Consider the following 11,219-nt stretch of genomic DNA (forward strand, 5'->3'; position numbering starts at 1 on the left):
AAAAAGTTTTAGCACTATATAAACAATGCTTAACACATGTGAGGCACAGCACCAAGAAAGCCAGTTGGCCCCAGTTTTATCTAATTAACAGAGTACACAGTATGTTGTGAGTCTTCCTCATCCTTTTATAGCTGGTGCTTTTACGGGAGTCAGTTGCCTTACACTTTATGCTATTTAAAAATTTTGAAGTTATGCTTAAGAAATATTGCAACATGACTACAATCTCATTACAAAGGCTTGTTGCCTGGCTTCACACTCGACTAGATTTGTTGGTCAAGCAACACAGGAGAAATTGTATTTTAACAAAATTAAATACTAGCCTTACCAAAACATACAGCCCTGTTAATTCCCAAACCAAGGAGTATTATGTGGAGCTTGACACTTGACAGGCTTAAAGAATTATTTGGCCATAAATCCCCTGAAGTACAGAAAAATGCTTTTAAACACCTTCTAAAGAACAGTTTGCCCATAAACTGCGCTCATTTTTCCTTTGATATGCACAAATTTAGTGCTAATGCAGCTTAGATTCACAAAGGGCCCTTTTTCGTAACAGTACCACAGTAAGTCATGAACCTAAATTAACACAATTAGCTCATCAGAGCAGTGACTCTTGCAAAGTATGGAAATAAATTTAAGAAAGAAAAAACATCCATTTTTGTATAACAGTAAATTTATTACAGGAAAGTAATAGGGAACCTGAACAAAGTTATATTTAGAGCAACCATTAAGCAGCAAAGCTGTCTTCACCCATCCACTAGCCCCCAGGAGGTAACGGTGACCACAGGAACAACCTCTGAGAGCCCGGCCTTATCAAGGTGGTGAGCATTTAGTCTAATAGCTTGTTAAATCTGGAATACCTTTTGCTTGTTGTAACCAGTTAATAGTTACTTTCTTCTTTTACATTCTACGCTTCCTGCTTGCGGAGTCTTTTTGTGTTCAGGTAGTTCAAGAGGGGATACAAGCTGTAGGCACAGCATAGAACAAAAACTCACCAACCAAAACCACAGAAGACAGGCTTTACTGACTGACCGTGAAGGCAGCCTTTCAGAAGCTGTGCTTTTGGTTTTCAAGGCAACACCATTTTATGTTTTTTTGTTGTTGTTGTTGTTGTTTGAGGAAGTGTCTGCTCTTGATTTGCTGAGATACAGCATGAAATTTTGTATGTCCTGCTGTTTGTATACAGAACCTACCCTCAGGTTTCTTTCTCTACTATTTCAGCACAAAGTGCTAAACTGCACCGAAGGGGGGAAAGGGGGGGGAAACAAACCAAAACAAAAAAAAACATGCTGAGAACAGAGAGGAAAATCTAAAAAAATACATTACAAGAAATGGGTATTTACTATGGACAGAACCATGTTAAGATTATGCAGCTACTTCAATTAAGGTGATTTACAAGAAACTAAAATTATGCATTATGTCTTCTCTACAAAATAAAGACTTGAAAGAAGAGGCTGATCCATAGAATTTTTGTCATCTTCACCAGACCTGTAAATTGGACAAAAGGACACATCATTTAAATCATTAAGCTGAGCGGCACCTTATTTGCAATGAGGAATGTGCAGCTTCTTGGTGATTGCTCTGAGAATTCTGCAAAGTCCCTGAGGATAACAGAAATTGCCCTTGGACTCAGCAGCATGAGCACAATTTTAACTGGGTGATCTTCCTAGCAATGCCAAAGCTTGGGATGTGTGCTTAGCATGGTCACGCAACAGAAATCCCAGGACCTATTTTGGGAAGAACATGGAGGCACCTGTGGTGTCCTGCATTCTTCCCTTCATACAGCTGCAAGATTCTTTTGTATTTGAGACAATTTGGAATTCGTTTAAAAGCTAATTGGTACTTACACACCAGAAGGTGTACAACACTTTCAGGAAATCTGAAAAAGGGAAAAGGCTGAGAAAGTAAAGGTCTCTTGTGTTTGGACTTTAGGTTCAGCAAGATCCAGCCCTGACAAATACTGGAGTCAAATCCCACCGTAGCCATCAATTCAATACTCAGGTAGTAAGTGTTCATCCTCAACTGAATATGCCTTGGGGCCTTTATTTTAAATGGGTAAGAATATTGGCCTATGTAAGGAAATATTAATTTGAGAGAAAATCTGCAAAGGCAGTACAGTAGTGCAAGGGCATAATGAAGCTCATGACTGCTAGTGGATTTTGGGTGTCATTCCACCACAGTTAGCTATGTCTGGCTCTCTCCCTTCTTCGTGCTGGTATCAGCAAGTTACCCCTCAGAAAGGTTTTCTGGCTTTGTTTTTCTTTTTCTTTTCCCTCCCTTTCCTCAAGGACTTGATTTTTAGCTAAAGCAGGAAGCTGATCTGGCTGGCCACATCGCTCCGAGATCTCCACAAGAGATGCACTGCCTGATTTGGCAGCAATCCTATGAGGTGAGCCTGAGCTGAAGTGTCTTTTCTGACAGCTGCTGAGCCCTTGCAGCTCTGGACATAAAACGTTCAAGCAGTGGCAAGGTTGATGAAAATAGTGAATTTATTCTAACGGCTTCCTTTGTAACAACTCTTGCTGTTGAAACAGCCATTAAAATCTCTGCTTCTGGGCAGGTAAGCAGGTTCTGCGAGGATACTCCTTAAGGACTGTCTGCAGCAGTGCACTTCAGAGCAAGAAAGGGACCATTATAGACATCCTTGTCTAAATTCCTATGTAATACAGGCCAAAGAGACTTAATCCAATCACTTCCACATCAGACTTCTGTTCTGAGCTACACTTAGAGCCGTAAGAAACTCACATGGCAGGATTTCAAACAGGCCCTCTGCTCCCTCTCTTCCCTGCAGCCAAGCTATTTGCAAACACTTTCACACATTCTCCTGCCTGTGAGAAATGTAGGCCAGATTACCACAAGCAGAACGTGTGAAAATGCTTTTAGAAAGCCCAGCTGCACGCCTGTTTTTCATAGACAAAGAGTGAAAGTGCATTTAAACACTCTCCTGCTTTCCAGGCTGTAATCCCTCCTTTTTCTCAAAGGGGCCTTTCCCCTTTCTGGGGAGAAAACATCACATGGGTCATCTCCCCCACCACGCTGAGAGGTTGTTCGTTCATTTCTCACCCCCATGTCCTCCCAGGATAGCACTGCTTTTGTAGTGCCCTCACTAAGGCTCTGACAAAACCATAGTACTGGATGCAGGGGGGGGGGGTTAAAAAAAAAATAAAAAATAAACAAATCCACCCACAAACATGTCTGCTTTTAGAAGTATCTCAGTATCTCAATGTATTTTAAAATACCAACATTAGCCATAATTATTTGATTCTTAAGTTAAAAAGTTAGAAATAGAAAGGAGTTACATTTGTTTTCATACAAATAGCCAATAAAACTGAATTCCAATTAGGTAAATACACAGTACTCTTATTAAGACAGTTACAGAAAAATGAGAAATTCTTCAGAAATTAGGTGTTTAAAATTAACATGAAAGGTATGTAAAGCAAAAAAAAAATCTATGTAAGTAGAAAAAAAAATCTAACCATGGCTAGATAATATTTCCTTGGATAATGCACAGCATGAAGAATAAACTCAGCATGGAAAATAAAATGAAAACTTATTTTAAATGTCAAGGATGCCTACCTGGGACTAAGATCCTGAAGGAGTTGAGCCTTCTTTCTCCTTTGATTTCAGTTTTGCTTCACATTCTTTGCAAACATGATGACAATGCCTACAATATAGAAAGCAAATAAAGCACTCAAGAATTTGGCTGGATTTCTTCTAATACAACCATATAGCATACTGATAAATGTTCTTGAAAAAGTAACCTTGCCTGTGTTCTCCACTTGTTGTAATTTAATTCACATAAACTGAAGATTACATCTACATGTCTCTACCAGTGCCACCCCATTAATTATTATTCTTAACTACCATTTCCAGCAATCACCAAAATATAACAGGAATGTCTAAGCAGGAAAAGATGGTCCTTGTCATTGCACCTAGCCATAGTGACCAACCAGAGCTAGGAGCAAAGGTTTTGTTATAGAGGAGTGACAAGGAGTTTTGGAAGTGTGTTTTATGTGTGAAAGATGCATATGAGAAACCATTCTGGGAATGAAAAGCAGTACTGGCAGCTGAAGGAGGAGGTTAGAAGGAAAGTCAAAGTGCGATTTGACAGGAAAGAGTACTTTACATCGAGTTTAGAAAACAATGACTAAAGCATGGAGCTGACAGGTGGCAAGCATTGACATCTAGGACACAGGGTTGCAAGGAGGAAAAAATGCCTTTGCAGTCGGTGCTCTTCATGATTTGACATGACAGTGTATGCTCAGACAAAGTAAAGGAAGTTGAAATGTGTGTTAAGGTTGAACTTGTTGTTAAAGTATGAGAATAGTGTAAAAAAAAAATAATCTGCAGTATAGTTGGCCTGATGTATGGTACCAAGGAAGATTCAAAGGCCCAGGTGATATCGTAGAAGATTGTGTGACACTTTGTGAGGAACAATGTTAAGTGAAACAAGAACTGGTAACTGTTGTACCATCACATTTCAAAAGTACAATTATTTGATCTAAATCAAGGTTTTCCTAGTAACAGATATTACATTGAGTGTAATTTGCATTTTCCAAAGAATATTTAGTGGCTCCTAATACTGTCACATGTAGTCTAAGAACATAAGAGAAGTAATACCTCATGACCTGACCACAGCATTTACATTCATAGTTTTGCTGCATCATCTTTACTATTTTTAGACTATTTTGATCTAGGAATAATGATTTAAATAAATACAAACCTTTTCTTTTTCGGACCATAACCACTTTTCTGGAACTTTTTTTGGCATTCTCCTATGTATGACATCTTTCCTATGCCAAAGCCTAAGACACCAGCAACTACAAAAGCAGATAACAAAACATTAATGCACAAGTTTACATCAAGAGTCCACAAGTAGCTACAGTTTAATCCTATGATGAAGTGTATGTAGCATGTTTTCTCCAAGAATGTTACAAGCATATATAAAGTTATACAGAGGTTATTTCAAAATAATAGGATATTATTTTTAGAATAAAAATATCACTTCAACATCCTCAATTTTCCATTGAACTTCCTCTGTAAAAGGAATCAGCTCCATTTCTTGCCATTTAAAAGTCACATTACTGTCTTGTACGGTCTCTGTGCTTTTTTTTATTTTGTCAACACAGTCATAAACTAGACAGGATATATCAAATGAACATATGGAAAGGAACATACTATATTCTATAGCAGAGTACAGTGGTTCCTTGATATCGTAAACTATGTGATCTGCTAAGCACGGGTGATTATATATTTATAAAACAAAGGTGCTGTGAGTTTTTACCAAATTGAGAGGATAGGTTAAGTAAATATTAGCTAACACTGAGTATGTTTTCATTACAAAAATCTTATTTCATATATATTTATTTCATATATATTTATGTTTAAACTCAACAGAATTCTGGTTTCCCATATCACTCTGGTAACATCTCATAATTTCCAAAAAGGAAGAGTTTGAGAAGAGATTCAGCGAGATGCATCTGGGGTCTGCACATCGCCTGTAAATAATCTTTCCTTATTTTAGAATTAGGTCCAACTTACTTGCCATCTTAGGTAATGCTCCAAGTTTTGGGTTTGCTGACAAAATGCCTACAAGAAAAGAAAATAGAATGCTTATTCAATTGAGAAATTCACCAGCCTTCAATATCAAAGATGGTACTTTTCATACAAACTTTTTCAGTTCTGCAGGTGAAGAATGTACAAAAAAATATAAAATCCACTTAGATTTAGGAACACCAGGACATTTTGCATTCCACTAGTTCTTAGTGCATCTGTTTTGGTGCAGTCCTAAATCACAGGAGGAAAAACATATCTGGAATTTGCAGGACTGATTTCAGGCAGTGGTTTGGAGTGTGAATCGATATGAAAGCAGCATGGCTCCCAGTGGCGACACCTGCAGCACTGCAGGAGGAGATGATGGCTCATGTTTCAGCACAAACCAACCTTATATTTAATAGTGATCTCAGGTCTCTTACTTAGGGTCCTGCTCCTTATGCTGAGAGGAGCAGTCCCAAACTCCTCTGCGATTGTCTCCTGATGCTATTGATCAGACTAGGGTAAACTGTACCACAGATACCTATCTGCCTCCATTGGAGGGGAGAGATCCTACTAACAAACTGGCCTTTAAGAGAATACAGTGTGATGAACAAGTAATAAGACTAAAAGATTGTTTTTAGGTTTTTCCACCAAAATCCAGCTCTCCCCAGTTAGCACCAGGAACTGGAGCCAGTATGTGTCTGACAGTGTGTGTCTGGCACGGGAGCACCATGCTGTGGAGGGGAGCTCCATGCAGCAAGATTGCCATGGCAAGGAGAAAGGAAGCAAACTCGGCGTTTGCTGCTACATGCATTCAGACAGTGTTAATGAGGCTCTGAAGGAAGCTCTAGCTTCTTCTAGAGCCAATGTGCTGCAATCGTCTGAGAGCAGCAGTTATACAGAGGAGCATTCAGCCTGGAATGAGCCTGGAAATATCCAGGTAAAATGGAGAAAAACTGCAAAGATGATCCAGTGCCAGAGCATGCCGGCTACTGTGACAACTCCACGCCCTTCCCATCACTGCTCAACCTTTTCAGCTACATGTATGCAATCCCTTGCCTTCCCTCACACACTTACCCTTGCCCTTTCCCTCCCCATCTGCCTACAAGCTCACAGGTCAAGGATGCCTCAGGCAATCCGTGTTAGCCCCTTATGGTCTAGCACAGCTTTCAGGTTCCCCACTCTGGTCCTCTTGACCGTCTCAGTTTAGAATTGAGTGAGTTGAGGCAGGAAGCATGGCCATAGTGGCTGGATAAAAGCAAGGGACTTACAGCCACACACAGTGAGAAAAGGCTGAGCCATTTCCATCTCCTCCATTTGCTCCTCCACCTGTCCCTTGGAGCCCCTGCATTCTTGTCTCCTTCCTTCAGCCCCTGTGATTTCTCTCTCCTCCCATCTGCTGTTGCTGTAACCAGCTGCCGACACAGGCTGAAGGACCAACTTATTTTCTCCTGTGGGATATACTCATCAAAGCAGTCTTCAGGGTGGATGCCCTTCACCCGAAACACTATCCTCGATCTTGTTATTAGTCCTGATCCCCAGAAGGGGAACTCAAGGTGCAATGTGTAGAAGCAGGCTCACCCACCACATAAACAGAATACAATTTTCTTTTGTGTTGGCCTGCAGATTGCAGGCCACCCCTATAAAGATCCCTCTGTCTCCTCGCTTTGGCAGCATTCCTCGTCCCTTTGCACCAAAGCTGTATTCATATTGCTGTGTGGTCACTGTAAAATGACTGCCAGCATTATTCAAACAGAGTTACAGCACCAGATTTGGATGCCCCTGCTCAGGTTGTACAATCTCCTGCCCCACAAGCAGCCTCAGGGAAGCCTCTACCCAAGTACACGTGATCATGGTGACAGAATCTAGCTGCCAGTCTTTTAATTCATGAACTCTCTTTCCAGTTATGTTCTTTCAAAAGAATGAATGTGGCAATGCATACAGAATGAACAAATAATTATAACAACCATGATGAGTGAGAGGAATATTGATCTTGAAAAACAGCAGGCGCTGGGGAAATTTGTATTTCAGTTGGAATTCCAGATTCTCAACTTCATAACTTAGGCCCATCGTGTATTTTTTTCTACTTACCTTTCGAGACTAGTCCCTGGGTGACAAGCATGCTCCCAAGAGACAAAGGAAGAGCTGTAAAAATAAAAAGAAGGAATGTATCTGGTATCAGCCAAAAATTGTTACTTATTTGCTAAATATATAACTTTAATATGTTAAATCCATGTTTTATATGATTAAAATGTTGAACACATTACTTATCTTCTAAAAACTTATACATTGTATTATCTTAATTCCTTACAGCTCCTGCTTGTTCAGATTACTAGCTCTTCAAAGCAAGGATGCGCTCACACATTGCCAGACCTTAGGCATGCTGTGACATCCGGAGCTAACACATTACACGTATGTACTAAATATTAGCTTCTGTAATCTTAGTAACTCCCCTCCATACTGCAACACAAGTAATGACAGCAGCTCCAGTTAAATGCTGAAATACGTTTCAACCTTCTTAAAAAAAATGTATAATCTAGATACAAATTGATGTGGTGAGCTTAAAAGTCACTAAAACACCAAATATTTATTTTTTTAGATGTCCTAGCACTAAAGAATTTCACAAGCCCAAGCCATGTAGCCATGCCTTCCTTTCATTCAAATGCACACATAAGTACGCAAAAAGTTAAAAAATCCTATTGTTTTAATTACTGACTTTATGAATAATGCTACCTCTATGATTGTTAAAGTTCATATTAAAAAAGAGTTTAATTCAGCCACCTTTACCTACAATTATTACACAAATACTCTAATAATTTTATACTGAAGTATTCCTCAGCTTAGACTAAGGTGGCAGAGTTAGCCCCCAATAATATTCAATTTTAAAAATAATGTACTGCAATAAGTGTCACAGCATTTTGCAGCCAATTTTGCACAGCTAAATCAAGAAATCATTACTGTTGTGTTAAGAAAAAGCTCGGATCACTCACCTCTGTACCAGAAACTTTCCTTTTTGCATTCTTTGCGGATCTTTGCAATCTCTCCATCACTGTGAACTTGTGAGCTGGGACAATAGAACATTGGCTGAAAGGATAAAGCAGAGTTAGCTTACTGAATTTAACCTCATGGGAAGAAAAAAATAAATCCATTAAAGAAGACAAATAATTTAACGCGTGAATAAAATACCATGCAAGAACCATCCAAACAAGCCAAACTCCTTGTTTTGTTGATAGCGGTGTGATTTAATGCTTTACAACCTGATACAGTCACAGAAAGAACTACACAGGTTAAAACTGTTCATCCTGTTGACCTACACTTGCCCAAAATAGCTCAGTTGCTACTTACCCCAGAAGTATGTTGCTTTATTTCTGTTGGCCATTTTATTCTCATGAGCTAAAACAGCTTTCTGAGAAAGAACTTACAGGAAGTAAAGTCAGTGTGGTAGTTTCTAAAAACAAAATTCTGCCCAGTTCTGAAGTCAGTTCAAGTTCAGCAAGAGTAGATTTTGCAGGTATTCAGAACAGGATCAGCACGAGCTCTGTCAGATTCCCCTGACTAGCCTGACTTTCTCTCTGAGCAGATTAAACATATTTTTGACATTAACTGAAGTCAACTATACCGGCTCCACCTTTGTACTAATTAGCTTGCCAACAGGTTTGGTTTTAGTTTGATGGATGGCTCTTTTCCCCCTTTTTATATTAATTGAAGAAAAAGTGTCAGTATTCTCTCTTTCATTCTGCTGTCCTGAGTATTGAGATGTGATTATCAGTAGATTATTTTTCTTTCTTTAAGAGATGACTTGGTTATCACTGTTAGCACTTATGGTATCATTACTGGACATCTGAAATATACAGGACAGTCCTTACTCCCAAATTCTTGTTCCAGAATCTCTGTAGCCATTACCAGGTAAAATTAGCTGCAATGTTAGCATTTTTCTGTAAGACCGCACCACCTACAAATGTACCTATTACTGAAAGCAAAAACTTATATTTCAAAGAACAAGTGGTAGCTTGGGAAAAAGAGCACATTGGGCTACTACAGGACACTGACTCATTTTATGCCCAACTGGCCCATAATTTTGTAAACATAACAAGAAAATGCATTTATTAGCTGCAGCCACCCATTTCACATTTTAGCTAATTAATAATCTTGATCCTTTTTCAAGCACTGCTCCCACTGAAGTTAACAGCAGTGCTGCTTGCATAAACCCCAGAGCACTGACTTCAAACTGATTTCGCAGAAAGGTCACAGCAAATACAATAAAATCCAAACAGGTTAAATGAAAGATAAGGTAATGAGTGCCGGAGCCTTGAGATCAGCAACAGGCTTTGCAACCTTTCTGCCCCAATACACACCCTGCCAGGCTGTTAGCTGGGGCTCAAAGTCAGCTCTCATATGGCGTGGTTGTACACCACTGAATTAGATTTCTGTGAAAACAGGTAAGCTGGGAGAAAAGAGCTGCAAGAAGCTGTACCCCAGGTCTCCACCTCTTGCCTCAGGAACTGAGTTTAAGGTCATGCCCTTGCCGTAACTGTGCTGTAGGTATGCCTCTACCTGGCTGTTTGCCATGAGGATCTTACCTTGCCTTGCTAACTTGACCTCCTGCTTTACCCTCACACCTGCCTTATTCCTATGGACTTGCCCATCAATCAATCAGTGTTGTCTGACCCTGGTTAATATCACTGGACCTACCGTGCTCCTCTTTTTTGGGTACTGTGGGATTGTACTCCTTGCACACGAGGTCGCAACCCCTGCCTGCCTTGCTGCCACCTGGGGCTCCCAGGTCACCTTTCCTCACAGAGCAGCCCACTTCTGCTGCTCTCTGACGGCGACTGATTAGCAGCAAGGTCACAGCACTTTTAAATTCATTTTGGGAAAAAGGAATCCCCACTACATGCTTATGGTAAAGTCTGAACCCCCATGGGTAGCTGACTTCTCCAGCTGAAGGGATCTCTCAGCTTCTGTAAAGCACTAGGGCAGGTTCGTGCTCTGAATATACACATACACACACACACACACCTCGACACGGGGACAGATTATACTGAATGAATACTCAGACACCAAGGCTCTGACAGTTTGTAACTGATGTAATTCACGTAGCATAAATAATGAGACCGCTACCACAGGCTTAAGACTCAAAAATGCCTTGTCTTCTGACCAGTGAATAAGGAGGTAGCACACACACACATAGCCCCTTCTTCTCTTCATCTACACGCTTAAGGTCAAGGATCTCTGTTTCTCTCTTCAGTGAGAATGAACAAAGCAAACTCCCACTTATTCCCTAGCAATAGCATCAAGAAGAAAAGGGAGGAAACACAGCTTACCCATCCAACTTGCACAGGTGGAGGTGTCTGGTTTTCCTCTTTGGGTGTTTCGGCAGACATCGTCTTTCTCCTTGTCCTTTGCTGCTGACCTTAGTCAGCAGAAATGATGTATTTTATACCTGGCTACCTCTCTTTCTCCTAGGTACAAAGATCAGAAGCCAAAGTATCATATTAACAGCACAAATTCAGTGTTTACCTAGCGCCAGTAATGTCCAAGTTAAAAGGAATACAACTCTATTTTCTCACAGCAGATTACATCCAGTCACCCAGTTACGTGTAGTTTACAGCACAGTAACGGTATATTAGCAATATAAAGTTACAGGTAGCTGAATTCAAACAGGAAAGTTATTAAGTACAATCATA

General features: G+C 40.0%; 1 protein-coding gene across 2 annotated transcripts; it reads right to left on the reverse strand.

The window, feature by feature from the left end:
* Positions 1 to 652: 652 nt before the first annotated feature.
* Positions 653 to 11,013, reverse strand: OCIAD2 (OCIA domain containing 2). 2 transcript variants are annotated; one of them, XM_068680307.1, is made up of 7 exons: positions 10,857 to 11,013; positions 8,523 to 8,616; positions 7,624 to 7,677; positions 5,539 to 5,586; positions 4,721 to 4,817; positions 3,574 to 3,661; positions 653 to 1,485 (listed from the first exon to the last, which is right to left on the reverse strand). In XM_068680307.1, exons 1-6 carry the CDS (start codon positions 10,914 to 10,916, stop codon positions 3,580 to 3,582), a joined length of 435 nt encoding a protein of 144 aa, XP_068536408.1. In that variant the 5' UTR covers positions 10,917 to 11,013; the 3' UTR covers positions 653 to 1,485; positions 3,574 to 3,579. The 2 variants fall into 2 exon arrangements, with proteins under 2 accessions (XP_068536408.1, XP_068536409.1); XM_068680308.1 differs by lacking the exon at positions 10,857 to 11,013 and adding an exon at positions 8,719 to 8,868.
* Positions 11,014 to 11,219: the final 206 nt, after the last annotated feature.

Source organism: Anas acuta, chromosome 4 (genome assembly GCF_963932015.1).
Source record: "Anas acuta chromosome 4, bAnaAcu1.1, whole genome shotgun sequence".
Classification (NCBI taxonomy): Eukaryota; Metazoa; Chordata; class Aves; order Anseriformes; family Anatidae; genus Anas; species Anas acuta.

Excerpts from the sequence above, each read along its gene's own strand:
- OCIAD2 (XM_068680307.1), bottom strand. The coding sequence starts at position 10,916 with ATGTCTGCCGAAACACCCAAAGAGGAAAACCAGACACCTCCACCTGTG. Across the intron at positions 4,818-5,538 it reads AGCATTACCTAAGATGGCAA|TTGCTGGTGTCTTAGGCTTT; the intron begins GTAAGTTGGACC and ends CTGCTTTTGTAG. Across the intron at positions 3,662-4,720 it reads TATGGTCCGAAAAAGAAAAG|GCATTGTCATCATGTTTGCA; the intron begins GTTTGTATTTAT and ends TCTATATTGTAG.